This window comes from Dermacentor silvarum, chromosome 6 (assembly GCF_013339745.2).
Source record: "Dermacentor silvarum isolate Dsil-2018 chromosome 6, BIME_Dsil_1.4, whole genome shotgun sequence".
Classification (NCBI taxonomy): domain Eukaryota; kingdom Metazoa; phylum Arthropoda; class Arachnida; order Ixodida; family Ixodidae; genus Dermacentor; species Dermacentor silvarum.
In genome coordinates this window covers 182771462-182799105 of record NC_051159.1, presented here as the reverse complement: position 1 = coordinate 182799105, position 27644 = coordinate 182771462, and the positions used below count along the sequence as shown (strand labels likewise).

Here is a 27644-nt window from a genome sequence, read left to right as displayed (position 1 = left end):
AGTCCACTATGAGCGGGCGCCCATATTATTCTAATTAGGTCATTGGGTACGTTCTCCTTGCCTGCTTGCAGAATTTTGGCGGCCTCTTTGGATACCTTACCAGTGTCATAGGCTTTGATTGCAGTTTTAGAATCGGTGACGATTATTCTGGTTGATGGGTTTGTGATTGCCAGGGCAATCGCCGCCATCTCTGCCTCCTCTGGTGAAGAGTGTCTCACGCTACAGCTCGAGATTAGCTCGCCTTTGTCGCTCACTACTACTGCAGCGTAGTGCCCTTCTGGGTACTCTGCCACATCGGTGTACACTACTCCTTGTTTTTGGAGGAGGGAGCTTTGGAGTCTTTGGACTCTGCTTCTCCTGCGTTCGTCGTTGTATATTGGGTGCATGTTTCTTGGGATGGGGGGTATTCTTAACCTGTTGGCAATTTCTTTGGGGATGGCGGTTATCCCCTCTCGCGAATCTGGATTCCGGTAGCCCAGTTTCCTAAGAATGGATCTGCCCGTTTTGCTGCCGGTTAGTCTGACATATTGTGCCGTGAGTTTCGCCTCGCACATTTCATCTAGGGTGTTTGCGACTCCTAGGTTGAGGATCGTCTCGGTTGATGTGCACGCTGGTAAACCTAGGGCGGTTTTGACACCTTTCCTGATGAGGATGTCTACCTTGTCTCTCTCTGCTTTCGTTGTTTTTAAGTACGGGATAGCGTAGGTGATTCTGCTAATGATGAAAGAGTGGACAAGTCTAAGTAGGTTTGCCTCCTTCATCCCCGCGTTTTTGTTTGCTATCCTCTTGAGGAGCCTGCAAGTTTGGTTGGTCGTGGCTTCTAGTCTGTTTATTGTTTCAGTGTTTCTCCCATTTTCTTGTATCCACATACCCAGTATCCTGATCTTGTCCACCCTTGGGACCGGGGTGTTGTTGACCAGGAGCTGGATATTGACGTGCTGCTTGCTCATGATTAGCATCTCCGATTTTTCCGACGAGCATTTTAGCCCTATGGGTCTCAGATAGCTTTCCGTTTCCCAGATTGCCCTTTGTAGGGTGTCTTCTATTTGGCTATCGCTCCCCCCTCTGTCGACCCAAAGAGTGAGGTCATCAGCGTAGAGAGTGTGGCAGAGGCCCTCTAGCTTTCTGAGTCTTTCTGGCAGCCCGATCATTGCAATGTTAAAAAGGGTAGGGGATAGCACCGATCCCTGTGGTGTTCCCTTGTTGCCCAGCCTAATGTTGTCTCTGATTGTGCCCCCGATTTCTATGTTCACTGTTCGGTCCGTGAGGAAGCTTTTAATATAGTTGTATAGCTTGCTGCCTACGTTCAGGTGATTGAGGTGTGACAGGATCGCTTGATGTTTTACGTTGTCAAATGCTTTGCTGACGTCCAGTCCCACTATGACCCTCGAGTCGCTAGTCTTCCTTTCCAATACTTGTTCTTTGAGTTGTAGCATGACGTCATTTGTGGATAGTTGTTGTCTGAATCCAACCATGCTGTCTGGATAGAGTTCCTTACTTTCCAAGTATCCGTTGAGCCTGTTCTGTATGACGTGCTCCATGAGCTTGCCTACACAGGAGGTTAACGATATTGGCCTAAGGTTCTCTAGTTTGAGTTCTTTCCCTGGTTTGGGGATGAGGACTAGCTTTGCTTTCTTCCATTCCCCGGGTATCTCCCCCCGCTCCCAACATTTTTGCATGAATGCCGTTAGTTGCTGGAGGGAGTTGTCATCGAGGTTTCTAAGCATCTTGTTGTTGACCCCATCTGGGCCAGCCGCGGTTTTTCCTCTGAGCTTGTTTAAGGCAGCTTGGACCTCTCTTATAGTTATTGGTTGGTCGAGCTCCTCATTGCTTTCGCCACTATAGTGGGGGAATGTTTCGGTGTTTGTTTCCCCTATGTACCTCTCTTTTATCTGGTTGATCATATCCTCCTCCGACCCCTGGAAATTGTGTGTTAGTATTTGCATTTTTTTCCTGGTCTCAGCTTTGGTGTTGTCTGGGTCCAGGAGGTGTCTCAGCAGTTTCCAGGAGGTGACGGAGCTTAATTGCTCGTCTAGTCTATCGCAAATGTCATTCCAGTGTTGTCTGTTTAGTGTTTGGGCATGGCTCTCAATTTCCTTGTTGAGAGCTGCTATTCTTCTTCTTAGGTTACGGTTGCCCCTTTTTTGTGCGAGCTCGGTTTCTGCCTTTTTTTTCTTTTGCCACAGTTGTCTCATGTGGCTATCAACCCAGTCTTGGTCTTCATCTAATTCTATTTCCTCCTCAGCCTCTTTGCACGCCTGCTTGATGCCATTGGTCCATTCAGATATGTCGGTGATCTCCCCACAACCCCCTCCGTTGTCGCGGAAGGACTGCCAATTGATGGATTTGAGTGTTTTCCTCACACGTTTGATTTTGACTCCATTTTGGACAACGATCTCTACAATTCTGTGATCACTGCCTAGGTTTTCGTTCGTGTTGTGCCATGTAGCCTCAACGTCCGCTCCGATCATGGCCAGGTCGGGGGTGGTGTCGTATGACACGCTGTTCCCCTGCCTCGTCGGTGCGAGTGGATCGTTGAGGAGTATTAAATTGCACTGTATCATGGCGTCCCATAATTCCCTCCCCTTTATTTGGGAGTGGTTATATCCCCATGCTTGGTGTGGCGCATTAAAATCTCCTACTATTACAAGACGCCGCTGCCCTTGTGCCAGTGATTGCGCTTTGGCAAAGAGCTCCCTGAAGCCACAGTCTCTTCTTAGTTTAGGGGAGCTGTAGACGTTCAGGACTAGCAGGCCGCGTTCTTTCCTCCTCTGTGGTATAATTTCCGTTAACACGTAGTCAATCTGCGTGCATCCTACATCATGCTGCATGACGGTGATATTTCTCTTCACCAGGGTAGCAGTCTGAGTGTTTGGCGACCGGCCTGGGTACGTTTTGTATCCGCTCAGTTTAGCGTTTTTTCCACACTCTTGCAGCGCGATGATGTCGGGACCATCGCGTCCCGCAAGGTAGGCTTGGAGAACGTTTCTTTTTTTCGTGAAGCCCCTACAGTTCCAATGCCATATTGTGTTTGCCCTAGTGTTGAATCTGGCCATGATTCAACCTCAGAAGGATTTGCTTTTGCTGTTCTGCCAGTTGGTCCATTCTAGTTCCCATTGGGGTGACTAGTTGGCTGAGCTGGGCTGAGAGTTGGTCTATCCTCTCCGCGTTACGCTGGGTAGCTATGGCCACCTGTTGTACTACCTCTTTGAGTTGCTGCATGTCTACCTCAAGTTTGTCTACCCTGCCTTCGGCCTTCTCAAGGCCTGAATCGATCTTTTTAACTCGCTTTTTCTTTGGCGGTGCAGCCGCCTCTGTCTCGGTTTCGGATTACTTATCGTCCATGGCCTCCTGATGCGCTTCCGGTTGTCTGAGTTGAGCTTTGAGCTCATTGTTCTCCCTTTGCAGCTCGATAACGTGATTACGGAGCTCCTGCATCTGAGCTTGTGTTTGCTCCTGGTAAAGCTTCCATTGCTCCTGTTGCTGTTTCATCATTTCGTGTTGTTGCTTCATTTGTTCTTTGAGCTCCCTCACTATGTCTGAGTCATGGGAATTCCCCGCTTCCCAGCCTACCTTTTTGGTGGGTGGTGCCACTTGCTTCTTGGGTGGGGTGGTGGTGGCCTGCTGTGCCCCTTGCTTCTTGGGCGGGGTGGTGGTGGCCTGCTGTGGTAGCCTTGGGAAGGATGTGGACCGGAGTCGCTCCTTGCTCGGGGCCCGCGTCTTGCTCTCGTCCCGCCTGCTCCGATGTTCTGATAGCTTCTCTTCCTCCTCCTGTTGCTGGAGCTTCTCCCATTGGCGTTTCTTAACGATGTATGGGGTTCTGAAGATCTCCTTGCAGGTTTTGTCGCCGGTTAGGTGAGGCTGGCCGCACAGCTTGCAGGTGGGGTTGCAGTCGTGTCCCTCGGTTGGGTTGGGGATGCCGCAGCCCCTGCACTTCTCCTCCTTGCTCTCGCACACATCGGATCGGTGTCCCAGGTCTCCGCACTTATAGCATACGTCGTACTTTTTCTTGTACAAGTAACAGTTCAGGATGGCACCTAGGCATTTGATTGTCCTCGGTACCTCCTTGGTGGTGAATGTGAGCATGATGGGAGGGAGGGAAGCGGGGCGACGCTGTGCTCCGGCACCAAAGGCGTATCTTGCAACCCGGCGTAAGGGGAACTTGCCACTCAATCTCCTACGCGAAAGCAAGAAAGCGGGAAGGCAGCGCGGGAGGGAGGGAGGGAGGGGGGGGGGCGCAGCTTCTACTCTGCCAACAACTGTGCTCGTACTTTGCCCGCGGCTGTGGCGGTCGCCCGCAGCGTCTGTTATCTCCACACGGCTCTGACCTTTGCATTCGCTCTGCATTCGCCGCTCAGTTTTCGTTGCAGCGATAGACCGCACGAACCTTCGCCCGCTGCGGCGGCTGCGCTTGTCGCCAACGTTTTGACAGTCGTTGTCTGTGGTCGATCATTCAGTGTGATCTATTCATGTTTGCTTGTGGGCGCTGACACCACGCTTGTTAATTCAGTTAGTAAGCGAATGTGTCCAAGTTTACGCAGCCGATAAAACTACTATCTCTACTCCGAATAGCTCTCTACTAATTTGCTGTCGCAATTGATGCTTTGCCTTTCGGGCGAAACTGCGACATTTTTTTTATATAAGTAAGGATTTGGTGCCACAGCTAAATGTCGCCTCTCCTCCCTCCCTCCCATCCCCCCACGGCCTTTCGTGCGACGGAAGTCACGTTTGCTCTCCGCCGTGCGGCGCGCGACGGCGCTCGACGCCAACGGCATAAATGCGCTTGGATCGTGTCCATATAATTGCTATCGAAATAAAATGCAAGGCAATGAACACGAGGGTTGATTCACTTGACCAGTGAAATTATAATTCGAATAAAAATAAATGCACTGAAAGTACACATTTTGCTGAGTTCGGTTTTATTTTCCCCATTCCTTTCAACAACATATTGCAACAACCGGCGCGCGCGTTGGCTTTAGGTATTTATCTAAGAACCATGGACAATTGATACTCTAAACTGAATTCGTTGGACTAATTATGCGATAAACAACAGAAGATTATTCAACTCGCTTGAACAAATAATGAATAAATTAAATGGAAACCAGTAGGGAGTTGCACTATGCATGCTTTAGCACACGATGTACCTAATTTGCGGATGAATATTCGAGAATTTATTCGACGCCATTTTATTTCATTACTATAGGAACGCGTTTATAACTTGTTTCATTTTCGTTTTTGTATTAAATACATCACACACAAGGCAATGCAAAGCAGCACATAAATACCGCCGACAATCTAGATACTTTTGTGCAGCAACAACATATTGTTAACTATTCTGCCTTTAAATACGCATTCTGCTCTTGAAACATTCCTTTCATGGTTGCTACCTCGAAGCTCCTAGGCACGAGCCCGACCCGGGCCCGATTCGCACGAGCCCGGCCTTTCGGGTAATTGCCCAAACCCGTGCAGTGCTCGAACTACTATATACTCGATCGGGTCGAAGAGGTGAAGACAGTCACTTTTAACCAAATCATGATTGAGACACGCACAGAATACGAACACGGCCTGTATTAGTGTCTCAGTTATTATGCATTTGCCGTGTAAAATATGTAACGCAGCATGTTTAGACCTGATTAGGGACAGAGTTCGTCCTGCAGTGGACAAAAATATAGGCTGATGATGAATACGTTACACTATTCACACATATCCACGCGTTCAATGAAACCGCAATATATATAAGGAACTAGCGAAATAACACGTGATAAAAAAATCAATGTGCTCACTGTAAAAAAAAAAAAAATAAAAACAAAAAAAAATGTGAGCGTCCACGACAGGACTCGAACCTGCAATCTTCTGATCCGGAATCAGACGCCTTATCCATTAGGCCACGCGGACGAGCTACGTGGCAGATATGTAGAAAGTGAAGTCATGCACTCTTCATTTTTTTGGCCATTGAACTTTTTTTTTTTTTTTTTTTATATGGACCTAGTAAATAAAGTTTATTGTCTGTCTATGGCGTTGGGTCTCTTTCTGAGAGTCGACCCAACGCCTATGCCTGCCGCGTCGCTCGTTTTCCAATTGGAGCGGAGGTTCCCGTAGTTCAGGTAGTTCAGGGTAGTCGCGGAGAGACTGCCCTCGCTGCCGACCCTACTCAACGCCTCCTAAAAAGTTCGTTTGCGGAACGGTAACGCTATTTCCCGTAACCCCGCTATTACGCTAACGCTAAACTAAAACTCTAACCCCGGTAGACCTTCATAGGTAGCGGTACAAGGCAAATTTTTGAAAAAATGAAAAAGAATAATGAGAGGTATACAAAAATGATAGATAAAAAACAAATATAGTATACCTGATTAAATCAAGCAGGCTAGGTGACTATTTGTCGCCGCCCCGTTTCAAAGGGGATGCCAATAAATCATCATCATCATCAACGAATCCAAGTGCAGTCTGCTGTTATGCTACAGTGTACTAGAATACTTTATTCTAGTACACTGTAGTTATGCGCTGCGAAATTCGAGCTTTGTGCCAAGTCCAACACATGGATCGATGTGTTCATATCCACGTCCTAGAGTTACCGTAGGGAGGAACTCTACCACACCCCAGCGACGACTTCCTCTGAGCTGCTCTAAGAACGTGGCCGATCTGGCAACAAACGCTGAAAGTGATTTAAAACGAGCCGGAAAAATCCAAGTCACAGCCAGAGCTAACAGCAGTTGACGCTCATGATTCTACGGCCGTTACTTTCGCCCCACTTGCGGGGTATTAAATCAATCCTGTCCTGGGTTAGACCAGCTGCCACAAGGATGGAGCAACGAGAAGGCGGCAAGGTGCTTTGCAGCGACGGGCTTGTTTGGATAGACATGGAGGTAAGCTTCAGTGCTTTCGCAGAGTTTAAAAAACTGTAATAGTTCGGCGCAATGGAAGCGCCGGCGAAACGAGCTATTCGGTGTGTAGGATGCTGGTACATTCGCTTTGATCTGCTTTGCCGCCTGCACAAGAATCAGACGATATCCATAACAAAACCGTACGCGTCCTTCCGTAATCCCTGCTCCATACTTGGAGTCGTCGTTGTTTGGCTTAGTCGTGTGTGTATTGCACAGTCGCGCACAGTTCAAAAGAAGTTTATAAATCTGTGATTAATGGAAAGAGAGAGAGAGAGAAAAGAAAAATCGCGCCGTACTTTCTTGTAGTGCGTTCTTCGTGACTTCGCCTCACGTGCATACTCTGCAGAGTCGGTCTGGTACAGCTGGCGCAGCACGTACGCTTTCGCTAGATTCCGGATAATGAAGACCACGTATCTGATTATACATCACGCAGTACCATCGAGTTTGCGTTCCATATGCGCTCCATAATGGCTTTACCACATATATATTTTCCGTGTCTGTGCGTCAACAACAAAAAGGTGAGCGTGGGCTGATCCCGGAGGTATTGAAATACCGGGCCGACCTCTCGGTGGAGGTGAAGCAGGCTTTAAGCGCTCCGCCCCTAATAATAATAATAATAATAATAATAATAATAATAATAATAATAATAATAATAATAAATCAAATATATATATATATATATATATATATATATATATATATATATATAGTTTTAAGTCGATGGGTATGCTGAAAACGTTTGTGAACAGCACATGGACTCACGAGCAGGAGGCGTTGCCATATATGCAAGGAACAGAATGTATGTATGTACGACGGGTCCCTATCAAAACGCCGAAAATCAAGAGGCCGAATTATGAAAACGCCGAACGTCATAACGCTGACAAATTGAAATGCCGAAAAATTTAATGCCTAAGAAACAAAATGCCAAAAAGACATAACACCGAAAACCACGTGAAAAAGAAATGGCGTGCTTTGTGACTACCACTTGTTCGTTTTCTGCCGTATCACTTAATTTCCACTCACACGAGCCTGTTTAACTCGTCCTGCAAAGGCACCAGTACCAGTAGAATAAACTGATGTAAAATTTTGTATTTTTCTATCTGTCGTAAAGCTAGCCATATCAGTCGGACAGGACAGCTCTTATGGGTCAGCAGAAAAAGAAAACAGTGTTGCCCAGTGTTCAGAGTAAAAGAGCAGGCCGCAATGTGCGGCAGTAATCATTTCATTGATTCGGAGGGAAATGGACGAAGATGCGGTTGTGGTGTGCTCCCAGAAGGGAAAAGCAAAACTTAGCTGCAAAGACTGTTATGTTTACGTGCGTGACAAGAAAGTAGGTTCTAGATACTATTGGAGGTGCGAGAAGCGAGGCGAAGGCAACGCTAGAGTGATTACCTACCGTCCTGTAGAAAGTACGCACAAGGTCATCTCGAAGACAGTGACCCACGCAAGCAATGCTCCGGATATCTGCAGAGTTACAGTTCTTCGTACTCGAGTACGGATCAAAGCTCTGGCGGCGGCCTCTAGCGAGGCACTCGTGAAGATCGTGCAGCAGGTCACGGCAGATGTTCCAGCGCCTTCAAGGCAGCACCTTCCAAGCGATGAAGGCTTGCGCCAGATTGTAAGAAGGAAAAGGAAAGTGGACTGCCCAAATGAGCCGTCTGCAGTGCAGGAGGGCGAGTTCAAAACAACTTTAGATGGCCGGGAGTTTCTGCGGCGCGACTGCACCAGCGCAGATGGAGCTCGACACCTAATTTTTTTCACGGACGAAAAATTGAAGAAATTGAACGACGCTCCAATGTGGCTCATGGATGGAACGTTTAAGACTGTGTCGCCGCTCTTCGAACAGTTATACACAATTCATGGTTATCTTCATGGCCATGTGTTCCCTTTTGTTTACTGCCTAATGACTCAATGAACCCAGCTGGCGTACGAGGCGCTCTTCGAAGTGCTCAACTTCGCCGCAGATATGGAACTTGCACTAAATCCAAAAACTGTGAGTACAGACTTCAAGCTGGCAGCAATCAATGCTATTCGGTCGTTGCTCCCATTGTCGGATGCATGGTTCTCTGTTCCACTTGTGCCAATCAGTATGGAGAAGAGTGCAGCACCTAGGACTGGCAGTGCTCTACAAAAATGATGTAGGTGGCTTCGCCATCAAGGTGAGGCAGCTTGCAGCCCTTTCGTTCTTGCCCACCAAAGAAGTACGAGATGCCTATGCGTCCTTGAAACCACTCTTCCCGCAAGAAGCCTCCAACCTGCTGCGATGGTGGAAGGACAACTACCTGCTTGGAAAATCACACCGCCGTGTTGCCGGACGTAACAGCACCGTGATTATAAGAGGTCCACCGGTACTCCCGCCATCCCTCTGGAATGTGCTTGCCCTCACTCAGAACGGATTTCCAAGGGGCAACAACGCCGTTGAGGCACGGTACCGACGATGGGAGATATTGGTTGGCGGACGCCACGTAAGCGTCTTCCGGCTCATCACCACCAGGAAACGGGAGCAAGCTAGAGTCGAAGACGACATCGAGGGAGCGATCAGAGGCCAACCCCGCCACTCACAAAGCAAGAAGCAAAAGTTACGCGAAATTCGTTTGGCAGCTGCTCTGGGCAACCGGGACAATGTCGACGTTCAAAGTTTTCTACGAGGAATTGCACACAACTTATCTGTCTGGAATGCAATAAACAAGGAATCGCTCTGCTATGTGACGAGATATGCAGAAATATATTTTTCCTTTTTTGAAAGCTTGAACCATGCAAACGGAACCTTTCGTGGCTATTAGAAAACAGGGCGGAAGTGCGTGCAGATCGTACAAGGCCGGCGGAACCTTTATCTTGCCGTGATACTTTATCTTCCACTATAGCTAGGTGATGCCAGCATTTTGAGTTTTCGCCATTTCAAGTTTTCGGTTTTTCATATTTTCGGCTTTTTCAATCTTCGGTGTTTTAAATTTTAGCATTCTGATACATCCTCATTTTGATTTTCAGCGTCTTGAATGCGACCCATGTACGACTATGCACCCTTGACTCGTAAGAGGACAATGCCACCCACTGTGGGGATGTCTGTGCCGTACAGACGAAAGACGAAATTGAGATATCCACTGTGCATATATATCCAGGCACACCCAAGTGTGATATCGAGAACTTCATGACCATGCACTTTGAATAGCACGAGGTCGCGGGATCGAATCCCAGCCGCAGCGGCCGCATTTCGATAGAGGCGAAATGCAAAAACGCTCGTGTGCTTGCGTTGTAGTGCACATTAAAGAACTCCAGGTGGTCAAAATTAATCTGGAGCTCTCTACTACGGCATGCCTCATAATCAGAACTGGTTTTGGCCCGTAAAACCCCAGAAAGAATAAGATGCATGGGTTAGCCGTGATGACACTACCTATATGATCATCGTTGGAGACTTCAATGTGGACATTTCAAAACCATACAAGAAATAGTTCACTCAGTTTGTGCTAGAAGGGTTTGAAGTGCCATACCGATCCAAGTCGCTCAACAACGGTTGTGTATAGATTTAACTTTGGCCGAGAATCTGTCTGAGGTAGTAACTGAACCGATCAGTGTATATCACAGTAATCACAAAGCTATCGTCACTACCATTACCAAATTATGAAAATAAATACATGTACCCTTGTCTAACCCTATGGGATGTGCTACAGCTTCGCTGGTCATCCACCTTCACCAAGTGGATTGGCTCCTCAATATTTATTTTTATTTTTTGAATACTGCAGGCAAGAAATGCCCTAGCAGGAGGCAAGAAATATAAAACATACCACAATAATTAATGTGTGCACAATAACAGCTCAATATTATAACAACAATAGTTATAAAAGTGGAAGTAGTGCGTAAAACAATGTTTCAGGTACTCATGTTACATCATTTCATAACAGCCAGAGAGAGAAAAGAAAGAGAAAAATTCTAGAAACAACTATATGGCAGATTCTAAGGTTCCTAGAGAATGAAGGCTTGCATGTGGAAACTTATTATTGCATGTGGAAACTTATAACAGTCAAAACTTGAACAGGTTAGTTCTGGCAAAGTAGAGAGTTAAGGCCAAAGGATGGGTGTGGTGGATTTGTTGGGTTGTTAATGAAGCTACATAGAAGGCAGGGTCCAGGATGAGTTTGTGATTACACAGTAAGTACAAAAATTTCAAGCGTAAAAATTTCCTTCTTGACTGTAGGGTCTTAATATCGTTAAACTGGATTGTCATTGCAGTTGCACGTTGAGAAAATGAAACACAGAATTATATCCAATGCATCTATGTTAGCTTTAGTATATGGGTTAGCTATGTGTTAGCTTTAGTAAATGACACTCGTAAATTCCAGTTTTGGCCTTATCAATTGCGTATAAGCTAACTGCTTTACATGGGTGAGGACTTATTTAATGCAGTGAGTAAGGGAAATGAGAATTAGCACATGTAGGAATAATTTCATGACAGGGTCTAATAGCTTGAACCTGGCGTTCACAGTCAAGTGGTGCACTACACAATTTTTTACACTGTGTTTTTATTTTTCTTGTGTTATCAGGTGGAGTAATCGACCACAGGTGTTGGCGAGTCTAGAAATGCATTACTCGTGATTTTTGCTCTCTCTTCTTGGGAATTTGCAGCTAACCGGCCTGAACCTGGAAACAGGCCGCATCATGGAGGTGGCTTGTCTGGTGACTGACAAGGATCTCAACCCACTCTCAGGGGTTAGTGGCCCCATTCTTCATATAGCTCTGCATACGAAGGCTGTACCAACACTACAGTCTAAATCCAAGCCAGTTGGTTAAGCATTATATTTACAGGGAGCTTACATTTCAGCCCTCAGTGTGTATTTTCTCCTTGCTCACCCAATCCTTTAGTGCCATTTCCTGTGAGCAAATATCAACAGTTGCTTTACTTTATTTCAGCTTCATATAATACATCCTGCGACACTTTAGCAGTTGGACAATTCACATAAAAACCTACTTTATCGGCCAATTTATAGCGCACTCCTTTTTCTGATTTGCCAAGGGGAAATGTAGCAGACTACGCAATCAACAAAGAATTCAAACATGGATTTCATTAAGGTTCAACAGGATACTCTAATAAAAAAAAAATTTGAATTTTCAGTTTATTCATTTCAAATTTGGTACAGTGCATGGTTCCCAGAATCAAGCTCTGTAATGAGACCTCTTGTTATAATTACTCTTAAGAAAATAATTAAACTGCAGCTGAACAATATGTTTTTGTACAGAATAGTATTAATGAGCTCATTCTCTTTATATTAATTCACATGGCTATACAAGTAAATTTAGAATTAGAAAAGGCATCAGACAGGAGCAGCAAGATGTGGAGAATCATCAGAATACAAGTTTGTGGCTAAAAAATGAGATATGTATCTTCAGTCATTTAAAAATTGTGAAGCATATGGCAGTGTTAAATGGACACTAAAGCTGTATCAGTAAATTACATTTCTATAATACCAAGAAATGTCACTCTTAAAAAGAGGTTTGGCAAGTCTGAAGAGACTCCAAAACAAAAGACGCCTCGGACATTTCATGTCGGCTCTGAAACCCGAGAAAGCACAACGAAGATGCCGAAAAGTTTAAGTTCTGTTGCTCAGTACGTGCTACATAAAAGTGTTTTTCCGAGCGTGAAAGAAGCCCGCGAATACACGCAAAGTGCCTCGAGTGACTAGTCGCACAGCAATTCTGCGTGTATTCGCGGGCTCCTTTCACACTCGGAAAAACACTTTCATGTAGCACGTACTGAGCTACAAAAAGCTGTATCGGGAGTTTTTCATGCTGCTCTACAATTTTCTCATTGACGATTTGATAATTAGGATAGTGCTTCTCGAGTTAGATAATTAATTACAATTAGCTAATTAAATATTAGCAAACACTGACCCAGCAAAATTGCTCTCATCAATGCCTACTTTAATATTATCAACCAAAGTAAGAGTAATTGGTGCCCTAGGTTAGTTGAATATCCCAAACAGAAACCAAACTGCACAGGAGTCGAATGTGTTAAATTTTCTTGATGTGAAGTGATTCAAGTTTCAACTAGTTTTATTTTAACCTTACTATAACAATTGTAATGTACCTCTAATTAGATAACTAAATCCTATCCTACATTTTGAATATTGGTTTTATTTTACTATTGCTTAACTCATTTGTGAACAAAATTGACATTTGGCAATTTGGTTTAGCAGCTCTCCCATCACTTCCTTAGCTCTTGTCCGTGTTGCGCTTTCCACACAAGACGTTTGGAAACGTAGCAGTTGAAAATGTTAAGTTGATTATGTACATGAGTGCATTGGCTAATTTAGTTCATTACTTCTTTGATATGGCTAGCTAGGATGTTACACAAGCTAGCACTAGTATTTTTAAAATTGACAACAGTAGACATAACTTTGGAAGGTGTAGTAGGGGAAAGGAAGAATAAATGGGATGCTAGACATAGATAATCACTAACTGAATGCATTGCCGGTGTAGAAAAGCAAACAAAAAAAAACAAACTATTAAGCCCATCTGCGATTTCAGTTGAACAGGAATAAACATTTCCATTGTACTTAATTTGGTTTATATTATTCATGCTGGACTCTTTATATAGAAATTCAGTTTGCAAAATCCTCTCTTTATACTGTAGTGCCGCTTCTTTACACTCTTTTATAGGGTATTGCAAGATTTAATATGTCTTATTTTGAGGCATTGATTGTGAAGTGGTTTTAGTTTTTCTGTAAAGGTTATTGTTTGTTTTCTTACTACCTTTACTTCGTTCTTAAAATTGGTTGCTCATCTGGCTATTTCAGCAGATGCCAACACTTGTAGAGCAGAGGAAACCATTGAATCATATGTGATGTCATAAAGCGTAATCTTCCTCAAACTTTGTGTGTGGTGTGGTTTGGAAGGTGTTATTTCCTTACGGGAGTACATTGTAAGTGACTTGTGGAATGTACTGAAAATTTTGTTTTGTTGGAAATGTACTAGATGCCTAACCTTGCAGCATTTGTGAAATTAAATGGAAAAGACCTTTCAGACTCATTGAATACTCCTGCATATATTCTTCCAAGAAACCTAGCCAGGCTATTGGTGAGTCAGCAATTAGTGGTGTTGCAGAAAAAAGTGCACTTAGAAGGAAGGGACACATACATGATTTATTTCTTTGAGTTCATCGTAGGAGCCATTGCCTTAAGTGCCAGAATGTGACCATAAAAAAAAACAAAAGAATAAAGGGGGGAACTAGTATATATGTGCCTTTACAGTGTTACGCCTGAGTATACTTGTCTGGTTGCCAGTGCTCAGCCCTGGCTTTGCCCAAGATAATTTGTGAACCTGAAAAACATTCACAACAGGCTGGTTGCCCCATCTACTGAGAAGTTGGTTAAGGTAAAATTTTATGGTAGGTTTTGTTTTTATACATCAGATGGTGTGGTGTGCCAAGAGCTTATCGACTGCTGGCGTTGCTTGTGTCTCTCTTTTTCTGACAAGGCAGATTGGCACAAAAAGCCTGTGCATTTCTTAAACGATGCAAAAATTCAAGGAATTTTAATACTGATTCATATGAGTTTTGTGTTGATTACAAGACACCTCATAGTCAACATGAAAGTCCTCTAAAACACCAATAAATAGCATTGCAATTGAAAGCTTGCTAATGTGTTACTCGGGGGGCAGAAACTGAATTTGTTGCACTTTGGAAAAACACCTGGCACCCAAAGGGTTAACTTACACTATGAACTCGTGGTTGTGAGAGTCGGGCCAAGCCTTGTCCACTCACCTTTTGGGGATGTCGAGTTCTCTTTCAGTTGTGTCAATGCTTGCAGGGGCTGAACCTGGTCTTGCATCAGCCAGACGACATTCTTGAGGAGATGGGGGACTGGTGCAAGGAGCATCACGGAAAGGTTGGCACACTGCTTTTCTCTGCTGGTGCTCTTGCACTGGGTTGGCAGCAGCACCTGGAAGTAGACACTAAAGAACTAAGTTGAACAGTTTTAGTCAAGCATCCTTCTATGCTGCCAGGAAAGCTGCTCTTACCATGAAAGCAGGCATGGTAAGCCAGAAAAAACGCAACAACGAAAGACTGGTGGCCTTTACTTTTCCGCACCAGCTAATCATAACGTCATAAATTTTGAAGGCGTCTGCTTGGGCCTAGTTGTTTCTTTTGCTACAAAATGAGCTTCACTGCATTCTAAAGAAGCCAAAGACTGAGCTTAGCAAGCTCTTATAATTCCTGCTGTGCCATAGTGGCCTGAATACGTGATGTCATATTTACGTACTGACACGAAAGATTCAACGCTATGTTTTAAAAATGAAAGCTTGGCCTTCATTTTCTCTCTAATAGTAACCTCTTAGAATTAATGAAAATAGTTTTGCAAGGATATAAAAGCCCGCCACAACCGCTATCTCCTGGGTACGACGCCGCTACGACAATGGGATGCTCACCGCTTCTGTTACAGGTTAGTTACCTGGACAATGCCAGTGGCTTTAAGTGTAATAATTGCTGTCTAATAGCGGTGTCGTGCCTAATTGAGTTCTATGACAGTGTCAAGCGTGCGCTGTACTGCATTGTGCGACTTCATGCTTATTTCTGTGTCTCGTTGCGACTGACGCTGTCGGGGGGCGTCAAACTTAATCCTGGACCTGAAGATTCTGTGTTAGACATTGTACGCAGGATAGAAGCAGGCCAAACTGCAATTTTGGTGGAACTTAAGGGGATAAAAGAGAAGCAAGACGGCACAGACGCTGAGGTGAAATGCCTTAAGGACAGAGTCGCCACTCTCGAGTCCACCCTTAGCTTACGTGAAACATCTGGGGCAGAAACACCTGACAGCATCCAGTCATTTTCACGCCAGTTAAAATCAATAACTTCAAGGTGCGAGGACGCCGAAAACAGGCTACGTAGATCAAATTTACAGTTTTTTGGCATCAGCGATGAGGCCGGTGAAGACTGGGCGACTTCAGAGCAAAAAGTCATCAAACTCTGCGCTGAAAGGTTGGAGCTTACTTTATCAAGCGACCAATTTGAACGAGTGCACATAACAAATGCAGGCGAATAATCTCTAAGATTGTCACATTTAAAGACAAACAGAACATTCTGGCTTCTGCAAGGAAGCTAAAAGGCTCCCGCTTATCTGTTCGTGAGGATTTTGCGCCGAGCACTCGCTTAGCAAGAAAAAAACTGCTAGAATATGCAAAAGCACAGGATAAACCGTGCAAACTATCACTTGACAAAATGCGGGTTAATAACAAGGAATACATGTATGATGTTAATACTGACACCGTCGTACTATGTAGCAGATAGCTAAATAAATCTATGGGTGCACGAGTTCCTAAACTGCCCCTTTATACTGACGCATCTCGCTTGCTCACAATATTGTACACTAACATACGTAGCATACTAAATAAGCACGATATATTCTGTTCTTATATAGAAGATAGCAATCCTGACATTCTAGCTCTAACGGAAACATGGTTGCACCACGATGTTTCCGATGATGAAATTTTTACACAAAGTGACATATTCGACATTTATCGGCATGATCGCAATTATAAAAGGGGTGGTGGTGTCCTGCTTGCAATAAATGAAAGGATTTCGTCTTATGCAGTTGACACCTCGTTCTCGCTTGAGATCATCTGGGCTGCCTGTCAAAGCACTTGCGGAAACATATTAGTTGGTGTCTATTACCGTCCCCCTGAAATGTCCCTTCCATTTGTTGATGATCTACACGAAAGCATTACTACTGCCATGCAGAAATGTTCAACTAGTTACGTTTACCTGCTTGGCGATTTCAATTTCCCCCAAATCGGCTGTGCTTGTCATCTTCGTGCAAGCACGCAACCGATTTCATTGAATTAACTCTGTACTTAAATCTTTCTCAGGTAATCAATCAACCCACCCGTGACAATAACCTTTTAGATTTGGCACTAACTACTGCACCTGAAACCGTGTGTCCCGTCTTAATTTCTGATGGTTATAGTGACCATAAGCTGCTTCAGCTAACGCTTCGGTTACCCATGTTATTTACTGGATTTCAGTATAAAAACATTTGGGATTATAACAAAGGTAACTACGTTGCCATCAACACTGAACTTGAGTTTTTTCTCAATGACTCATTTTTGCCGTCTTTTTCCCAACGTTCCGTTAACGAAAACTGGGTACTTTACAAAGACAAATTACTCGCTCTTGCAGACAAATATATTCCGTACGTTTCGGCAGCCAAGGACAAGACCAAACCATGGTTCAATAAAAAACTGCGAACACTTCGTAATAAAAAAAAAAAAAGCTTCTCTACCGCAGTGCGATAAACCATGCAAGCGAGTCCTTGTGGAGCAAGTACAAAACTTTTCTTAGTGAGTACACTGTTGCCCTACTCACTGCTAAAGACAAGTACTTCGCTCACGACTTACCTTCTCTTCTGAAGACTAATCCGCAAAATTTTGGCGAACAATAACACCCAACCACAGTTCCGATATTTCCTTGCCAAACGACAAACAACAACCTCTTTCAGATTGGAAATGTTCATCGCTATTCAATGCATTTCTTTTCTTCTGCTTTTACAAGGGAAGACCATTCCGATATTCCAGTGGTTCCGGATTTCGATTACCCATTCATCGCACCCATAAATATCTCAACTGAAGGCATTGTTAGCCTCATTAACAAACTTAAAAAAACATCTCAATGTGGTAACACTAAGCTATTAAAAAACACAGTATCTATTTCAAGTGTCATTCTGTACCAGATCTTCAAGCAGTCGTTATCGTCTGGTGTTTTGCCCGTTGACTGCAAGATTGCGAAGCTTGTCCCTATTTTAAAAACTGGAGATAAACATAGGCCTGAAAACTACCGCCCAATATCGCTAACATCTGTGTCATGCAAACTGCTTGAACACATAATCGCGTCGCACATTTACTCGCACCTAGAAAAAAATAACTTTTCTTCCAGGAACAGCATGGCTTCGGGAAAGGTCTATCTTGCGAAACACAGTTATTGGAATTCACCACCGATCTACACTTCAGTATGAACAACAGTCAACAAATAGACGCCATTTTCCTGGACTTCTCAAAGGCATTTGATCGCGTTGCCCACTGCTGGCTCATTTCTAAATTATCTCATCTAGGTATCGACTCACTAACCCTTTCTTGGCTTAGAAACTTCCTATCGCTTCGTCGCCAATTTACCATTGTTAATGATTGTCCCTCTTCTATTACTGAGGTCACGTCTGGTGTACCACAGGGGAGTGTCTTGGGGCCCCTGCTTTTCCTTATATTTATAACGATCTACCTTCAAACATTTTCCTCTAGCATACGACTGTTTGCCGACGATTGCGTTGTTTACCGAGCGATTAATTCCATTAGCCACCTTGCAGCATGACCTTCACGTTATTACCGACTGGTGTAACATATGGAAAATATCTCTCAACCCTTCCAAATGTAATATTATATCGTTTTCACGCAAGCGCACTAGTTCCATATTCACATACAGGTTAAATAACACGAATTTGTCACGTACCACTACCTACAAATATCTTGGTGTGAACCTCACTAGTAACCTTTCTTGGTCTTCGCATATTACTACAATTTGCGCAAGTGCATCTGAAACGCTTGGCTTTCTCAGGCACAACTTGCAAAATCCAACTGCTGACGTGCGTAAATTAGCATACTTGACGTTTGTATGCCCGCAATTAGAATTTGCATCTACTATATGGTCACCATACCAAGAATATTTAATAACCATGCTTGAACGCATGCAGAACAGAGCTGCCCGATATATCACTTGGAATTTTGATCGGAACTCCAGTATAATGCAGATTAAGTTCGATATTTCTTTACAGCCTCTAGACATCCGCCGCAAGGTTGCTTTGCCTTGTCTACTTCACATATATGTTCATTCCGATAAGCCATGCATATTACCCCCACCCGTACGTCCTCAAGATTACATAATCATCTTAGCTTCAAGCGCATTTTTGGTAAAACTGCTGCTTTCAATTTATCTGCTGTAACTCGTGCCATATCTCGCTAGAATGGTGTTCCCGATGAAATCGTCTCGATAACCGATCGTAAAATATTCTGTGAACGTCTGTGCGCGCTTTTTGCTTAATCTCCTTCCTCTTATTATCTGTTATGCTTGTGCGTTCTGTGCTTTGTTTTGTTTTTTAGTTCAGCCACTGTACAGTTGTGTTAGATTTATTTTTGAGTTGTTTCCATTGTACTCAACAGCTCATTGTTACATTGCCTCCCTTACTCAATGCCCGACAGGGCCTGTAAGGTGTTTTCTAAATAAATAAATAAATATTTTGTTAGTCTAAACTGATTTTGTGTTTCTCTTTAGTGTCCCTTTAAAGTGTAACTTGCAGCAATCTCGTCAGGTCAACAAAATTTCTATTGTATGCTCTGCTGGGCACTTGTGCATCAAGTAGTGTAACTGAAAGCTTAGTAGTTTTTCTATTAATAATTTACATAACTTTTACAATATTATCGTAAAAGGGGTAAACGTTCTGAGCTTTTTTACTATTGTCATAGTGACACCAGTAGTTTTAAGATTTCTTATTTGTGTCCAATTTAGGGCAATTAACAGAATACATTACTGTTACCAGCTAATTTCTTAAAGCCTAATTTATAAGACCTACTTGAATATTCAGACCTATCCACAGCACTGTCACCAATTTCATAGAACCGACACACAATGACAACCAAAATGTTGTCCGCCTTTATATGAATATTTCATTAATAAACTTCCTGAATATTTCCTTTTGTCTGTGATCATTGTAGCTGTATTGTTATTGAAGAGTGCCTGAACAGCTGTTCTACATAACAAAACTTGCTATTTTTTAATAAACCATTAAAATCCTTATTTATCAGACACTTTTAGTATTTTTTGCCAAAGTTTAGTATCTTCTGGGTTTTGTTAGATGTAAATTTAAAATTATAAGTTTAGCAGGCATGTAATAAAACTTGGCCTGCACACTTTTTATTCGTGCTTTCAAACAGATCACTTCTGATGGGTTCATGACATCAGTACAGGCGTTGAGGCCTTGAAAACTTGTCTTGAAACAAAGTGTTCAGAGCTTGTATTGTTATTAACGGCCGACTGCCTTCAACTTATCTGCTGGTACAGAGGTTTTGGCAGCAACATAATCTGCATGTCGCAATTCTTTTCTTTTATCTTTTCTACCAAGAGGAACCATTGATGCAAGAATCCTTAGAACGTGTCGTTTAGCACACCATCTTGAGAGGTCACTACTAGTGCTCTTGTTCCCCTTGTGCGCCTGCTTTAACATCACCACTGATTGTCGCTAGAAGTAGTTCTCGGAGCTGCCTGGTTAACTTTTAGTCTTGATGTAATGTTTCTTACCTCCTTTAAAATTATTTCTCCTTTGTTTGCAAAGTGGTGTTTTTTGCAGCGTATGAATGGTTCTGGAGAAAAAAAAATAAGTTCATTCATGCAAGTTCATGACCATCTGAGTTCATTCATGCGAAAAGTTCATTCAAAATATTCATGCACTGCACAAAACACCATCATGAACTATCACCAACTTGCCCAAGTTTCCACCCTTCTTTGAAAAGTTATCTTAATCATTGCAGCAGGCACAGAGAAATTCAAAACAATCGCTTTTCTGGCATGGTAAACAAAAACATAGCTCTAGAAAATATTGGGCCGATAGGTGTTTTGTTGCAAGTAAAGGGCCTGTAAGTAATTCCAGTGAAGCTCATCTTAATCAAGGACCTGAAGGAAGCAAATTACTGAGACCTGTGGACTCATTGCTTATAAGCTGCAAATCACATATGCTGTATGCCAAGTTACTTAGGCCTAATTATTATCATTATCATCAGCTTATATTTATGTCCACTGCAGAACGAAGGCCTCTCCCTGTGATCTCCAATTACCCATCTTGCGCTGTCTAATACACCTAATAAACATATGCAAACACTCCAGATGAACTAGCTACATGAAGTAGGCAGGAAAAAAACATCCACGTTGGTATGGTTGCAGTCAGCGCATGCAGTAATATAGTGAGTCCTTTTATTCTTTTTTACAGTAGTGATTTACGTCAAGTAAATTTCTAAAGTGGCTAGCCGTGTTTCGAACACACCGCTCATGAAAAAAAATGTCACAGTTTCGCCCTAAGGGCGAAGCAATGAATGCGATAGCAACACAGCAATGTCATACGAAGTAAGGTGAGCGGCTTTGGTAGCAATATGAATTGTAGTAAACATGAGCTGATTAAGTAAGCAGGTGTGCTGCGGCGTAAGTAGATCGACATGAGAGACTCGATGACCACGAGAAGGCGCGTGTGAAACGGTGGTGTTGATGAGAAGCGCTTCCCGTGGGCAGCGCGTGCGAAGGGACACACCTGTAGCGCTGCACTGCCGATCCGAGCAGCATTACATGTGTAGCGTGCGTTGGAAAATGTGGCCCGACTATTACTAACTGAATGAACAAGCGTGGTGTGAGCGCGCACAAACAAACATGAATAGGTCACACTGAATGACTGCAGACAACGACTGTCAAAACGCTGGCAGCAAGCCCATACGCTGCAGCAGGCGAAGGTACGTGCGGTCTATCGCTTCAACAGAAACTGAGCGGCGAATGCACAGTGCATAAAGGTCAGAGCCGTGTGGAGATAAGAGACGGTGCGGTTGTTGGCAGAGTAGAAGTGCGCTCCCCCCCCCCCCCCCCCCCGCTCCCTCCGGCGCTGGCTTCCCGCTTCGTTGCTTGCGCGTGGGAGAGATAAGAGACTGTGCGGGCGAGCGACGAGCGCGGTTGTTGGCAGAGAAGTGCTCCCTCGCTCCCTCCGGCGCTGGCTTTCCGCTTCCTTGCTTGCGCGTGGGAGATTGAGTGCGTTTGCGCTCCGTGACAGCGCGCGTTCTCGCAGCACGCTTCCGCTCGGGCATACGGCGCGCGGCGAAGATTTTATCTATACAGAACCTCGCGGCGACGGCAACGGCGACGCCGATGGCAGAAATCCGGTTGAAGTGTCCATATAATTGCTATCGCAATAAAAGAAACGGGCAGGGCCAATGCACATGTTGGAATCTATGCGAAGCAAAGCAGTTAATTAAATGCTTAGCAGTTCATTAAATTATTTATAGCTAACAACGATGCATACAATTTGGGGATGATAGGTGTATGCACATAAAAGTATAACATGTATCAAGCAACATTTAGAGATTCTGTACCTGTTGTGTCACACTGGGACATACTCATTCTGGAGGACTGGCCAAGAACGGGCACACCCCCAGTGGCACATGCAGAGTGGCTAAATCAAAGAAAGTAAAGTAAATAAAAGAATCCGTTAAATATAATGAAACATTCTGTTAACAAACCGGTGTACTTTTGAGATATCTGTGAGTCAACATTATATCCATAACACATGGAATCGTACGTAGTGAGACAGGCCGATTCTGGAGGAGTGGCCACGAACCCAGGGCACATACTGAGTGGTTAATCAAAGAAAATAAAGTAAATTAAAGAATCTGTTAAATATAATTTGCCATTTCATTAAACGGGCCCTGAAACACTTTTTATAGAAGTCAAGAAATGCATTTGAAGTTAAAATAAACTATTTCAGAAATACTTTGTTGCAAAAAGTACTTCAACGCGTTCGGCAGAAGTGGAGCTAGTAGCACTCGAAAATCACCTATGGTCCCCTTTGGGATGAAATGCGCCAAGCGCATCTCATTGTTAGATCTCAAGAGTGGTCAGATACACCATTGTCATTAGCAGTGATGTCTTTTCCTTGAGTGACCTGCTTCGCAAGGTTAAATGTTGAGCTTGAGACAGTCTGAGCCTTCGGAAGTGTTCTTCAAGTGGGGTTCTTCAACACAAAACATTTGTGAAGGCATGAGTTTTAGTTGGCTTCCCTGTGGCATGCAATTTCGCATCTTATTGACCAGTGCACTATGCTTAGAAATGGCCGGAAATAGAACATAAAGAGAGTATAATAACAGTTCAGCAAAAAAGAAAATGCAATCTTACCACTACTGAGTTTAATTGGGAAGGAAAACATGGAACAATGATTCAGAAACAAAAAATGGGTCCTTCTGAGAATGCAAATTTTAGGATCATAGAATAATTAAACATAAAGGTTCATCCACGTTCACAATCTTTATTCCTTTTATTGCCGCATTTGTTGGACTACCACTGGACATACCCTGCAGTGAGATTGTCTGAATAATCACAACTCTTCAAAAGCCAGGACAACAGATCACCTGTAGGCAAAACAGTTTTTGTAAAGAACAGAAACTATGAACTTCTGAACAAATCCAGTGTTGTATACAGTCATGAACAGGTTAGTCCCATATACATAAAACTAATACTTGCTGTGTGTAGAAGACAGTAAAAACTGCAAACCATGACAGGCACAGTAGTAAGTAAACAGGCTTAGAAATTAAAGCAGCAACTGTAATATGAAATGTCTGAGATTTCAAAGAAGGTGGTATACATACTCTCTTATTTCAAGTTTCAGATGTCAGTGCACTTACAGACGTGCAAGATCATCTTTGGAATTATCAGTAGAAAGAAAAAAAGAAACATAATAGTGGCATGATCTAATGAAAGCCGAAAGTTGCTGTGCATTCTGGCCCTTTGGTGATGAATTCATTGATAATGCTGCTGAAACACAACTTTCTGGTTCTCTGTCGGTGAGCATGCAGCAGAAGGAAAGTTATAAGATGGGTCTGTGTCATTTGGCTGCGTAACTATATATAGGACTTTAGTTGCCTCAGCGCACTGAAAGAGTGCTCCCCTGATACCATTGTTGCAGGTACAGCTCAGAGAAGCTGCACAAGTCTGGCAACCTGACCTTTATTACAGTTTGAGACTTGGGCTTTAGCGCTGCCACGACGTCATCACAAGTCACGTCCCTGATGGAAAGAACCTTCGGTAGAAGCGCAAGTTCTGTCAATAAACTATCAGGTCAAGATCACTGCTGTGGACACTGAGCATGTCTGTTAGCCCTACCGCTGTGAATTGCTGTCTGCTGGCACCATCAATAAGCATTGATTTCAATTTCACCAGCATGTCCATCCCAGGTGGTTCAAACCGATGCTTTAATTCGAATAACACCGAGTAAATTGCTTCAAAAAATTTATTTCTGAGGTTAGCCTTCTCATCAAGCATAGCAGGAGGAGTGTAGGAGTTCTTGTCTGCCCAAATCGGACAGGTGGTTTTACTATTCTTGTCCTAGGTGTCCTTCGTTCCAGTCCCGGCTTGACAGTAGTGTCTTTCTTCTGTTCCCAAATTCGATTGAGAATTTGTTGTGATTGCATGATAAAGTGTTGCAGCTGCTTGCTTTGTGCAACGATCACACAGTTGGTGCTGATATTGGGTCTGTTTTGTGTAAGAATAATGGAAGCTAAAGGTTGTTGAAGGAAGGGGAGGGTGGGCTGAGTCCTACCGTTCCCAAGGACCGGGGGGGCTCAAGCCTCTCCTGCCAAACCCCTGGAGACAGTAAGCTATTTTCGCAAGCAGTGGTTCTGTGTCGTACCACCACAACTTTAGTGCATGTCCCTCAGCACTGTCTCTGCGCATTCTAAAATTTCAGTTCCGTACATTGTGAATCTGCAACTCCATTTGTCTGTCAGCTGTGCTAATCTTTTCATTAGCGAAGGTTGCCTAATCTTTTGCATCCTAAGCTGTCCTATCTCCCTTCATTCAATATTTATTTTTATTGCTCACGCAGTCAGGCCTAACCCAGAAATGCCGTGAGAGCCGTCTGACGGTCAAGGAGGCGGAAGACCAGCTATGCGCGCATGTTGGGGGTCTGGTGACACCTGGCCGCTGTCCACTGGCCGGCAGCACAGTTTACATGGACCGTCGCTTCTTGCAGCGAGACATGCCTCGACTGGATGCCTTGCTTCACTACCGCATTGTGGATGTCAGCACTGTCAAGGAGCTTGCAAGGTGCTGTGGGGAACCCTACTTACCGTATTTTCTGGATTATAGTCTGCAGATTACACATGCTCAACAGTTGAAATTTTGTGCAGTGCGTACTATCTAGGGGTATCTAGGCCCAATTTCATCTCGAAATTTTTACCACGCTAAATCAAGTAGTAAAATCAGCTCCACAAGATCGTCGCTGCCCACGAGCAATATTTCTGGCTGAATCTGCTGACAATTTCTCACTGACAGCTATCAATATCAGAGTGAATACAGCTGATGATCCTTAAAGTTTCTACTTTTCTATCTGTGAGCATGCACACAAAACTTCATTGAGTATATATAAATTAATGAATGTGCAAGTTCTTAAATGGTGAATTAATGCCAGGAATGCCAGCCTTTCTTGGCAAATGGTTGTGGTGGCACTGAAAGGTAATTGCTGAAAAGTGACCTTCAGCTGAAATTCGTCCTCTCAGATTACAGAACAGGTGCTGACTATATAAGGAAGAACTTTTTTTAAGACCAAATTTGCCTCTGGGTGCGCACACTGGATGTGGGCTATATTCTTTAAAATATGGTACTCATACAAAGAATAGAACGATGAGGTGACTGCATCACGAAATGTATTCTATATTTATCTGTTTGTAACGAGACCACAAAACATTCACCTGCGTTTTTATTCTGACAGGGTTTTTTTTTTTTTTTTTGAGTTTAAAACTCTGGACATTAATTTTATCGGTAGGCAAGATCTGTGGATGTGGCCTTTGTGAAATTTGCATTGCGAAGATTATTGCTCCAAGTGGAGAAGAGTGATGACAAAACAACACAGTCATCTGGCTCTCTTTGCCTGTTCTTTGTTAGCAAATATGCAGCGTCCTTATACGATTGTGTCAACCCTTATGTTTACCATTCTTATAGCAACATTAAAAGACATTGAGCTTATGGCTGCTTTGCTCTTGCTCAAAATTTATGACAAGATTACATTCTTTAGTTCACATCATTCATTGAAACACTGGGAATCATTGCACTGTCCAATAAAAGTCCAGGGAAGACCACCATTATCCCGTCGCATGCTCACCTTTCCATCAGGGAAGTGAGGTGCTAACAAAGGTGCAGACTGATTTCGCCATCTGTCTGCAGCTAAGCACCCAGACAAGCCAGGCAAGCAGCAACACGACGTGTTTTAGTGATGCAGCTAGACCAAAAAATGCAATATTGTAAAAATTTGAGAGAAACCAGAGCAGTAGTAAGTACAAATACTTCTTTTAAAGTTGTTTTAATAAAGGACAGGCCACATTATTTTAGAGAGGCTGGCTTTCTAAGGCCTCAAACTGTAAAGGTGCGCATTGTTATAACATGATGTGGCTCTGCGTATAGCAATAACAGCCTAATATTGAGACGAGGCTGGCTGACACAAATGAGCGCTTCTACACTGTGGTCTCATTTTATTTCTGTCTTCACTCAGCTCTGCAATATCACTTACTTGTGATACAAGCTCGCTAATTGATTGTCTTCATCAATCAGCCACTTTGCTGTAGACATTAGCAAGATCTCTGAAAAGGTCACAGATTTCATTAGGGATGTGGTAATAAACAATAGGCATAGAAATAGGTGAAACAACTGTGTCACTTCAAGCTAGCCATACGGAGCTGTTTAAGTACTAAGGGAATGTGAGAATGAAGATCACTTAGCCGATTAAAACTTACTAGTACAGTCGAACCCACTTATAATGATACCGGTTTTGACAATGTATTGGTTATAGCAATGAGAAGCTGCTGCACCATCAACTTTTGTATGTTTTCTATGGTGAAAAAACTTGCTTAATACAATGCCCCTGTGCCGCATTATTGGTTATAACGATGAAGTCTGGCTACTGGGTGTCCATGCCGACTGGGAATGGAATGCGAACTCCTTGAAAAGAAAAAAGTTGCAGTTTCGCCCGAAAGGCGAAGCATCAATTGCGATAGCAAATTAGTAGAGAGCTACAGTATAGACCACTTATAACGTAACCGCTTATAGTGCAGGACCGGATATAGTGCGTTCTTTTCAGACTCCCGTTAATTTTCCCATAGCACTCCATGTATACACATATCGCTTATAGTGCAGTTGCGGGAAATGAAATACCGGTTACAGTACGGCTGCCTGGGAGTACGGAAGTCAGAAGAGACGGCGAACGCTCCCCTCAAACGGGCGCCCCAAGGAGTGCTCGAGGAAGAAAGAGAGACGAAGTGGAGGAGAAGGGCACGTGGTGCAAACGAACAGCCAGTGAGGCTGAAACCAGAATCTTGAGTGCGAGTTGTGAAATATCACGGCGCGCATAGCGAGCGAGGGCCACGAAACTGCCAACGCTCGCTTCACGATAACGTCAGTAAACGAAACGCCGGCACAGCACGGCGAAGGGCGCACGTGGTGACCATGGAATGTGAGGGAGGAGGGCGGCAGGGAAGCGGATTTCGCCTCGGCAACTCCGCCGCTTCGCTGGCTCCCCTTGCCCTCCCTCGTAGCTCCCTCACTTTCGACTGTCACCGTGCACACGCCCGCCGCCATGCAGCCGGCCCGGTGCCAGCCGGCCCGGTGCCAGCTCCCCGAAGTTTCGTTTTCTGCCCTTATCGGGAAGCGGGCGTTTGCCGGCGTGGGGGGGCAGTTTCGTTGGCCGGCCTGGGACAGCGCCGCTGCTTCCCTCTGCGCCGTAGCCGCAGCGTGCAAGGTCAACACATGACTAGAAAGTAGAGGAAGCATTAAGGAGAAAGAAGGGTTCACTGCCATTTCCTACGCGCGGCTGCGGTAGCGGGGCGGAGACGTCGGCACGTACACGCATGTTCCGGCGCAACGCAGAATCGGCAACCTTGCCATTTGAGAGAGGGTGAAATTTCCATCGCAGTTTTTTTTTTTTCTTTTTCTTTCTTTCT

General features: G+C 44.0%; 1 protein-coding gene and 1 non-coding gene across 2 annotated transcripts in view; one reads left to right on the top strand and one right to left on the bottom strand.

Annotated features, from left to right (window-relative positions):
• Positions 1 to 5822: 5822 nt before the first annotated feature.
• Positions 5823 to 5895, bottom strand: Trnar-ccg (transfer RNA arginine (anticodon CCG)). Its single transcript has one exon. It is a non-coding gene; the product is annotated as a tRNA-Arg (tRNA).
• A 606-nt stretch (positions 5896 to 6501) lies between these two features.
• The window catches only part of LOC119456508 (oligoribonuclease, mitochondrial), a 30255-nt gene continuing 9112 nt past the window's right edge, over positions 6502 to 27644 (top strand). The window contains exons 1-4 of the mRNA XM_037718336.2: positions 6502 to 6863; positions 11502 to 11585; positions 14681 to 14758; positions 24539 to 24759. Coding sequence (XP_037574264.1) covers positions 6720 to 6863; positions 11502 to 11585; positions 14681 to 14758; positions 24539 to 24759 — 527 coding nt within the window. The 5' untranslated portion in view covers positions 6502 to 6719. The remainder of the gene's footprint in view (positions 6864 to 11501; positions 11586 to 14680; positions 14759 to 24538; positions 24760 to 27644) is intronic.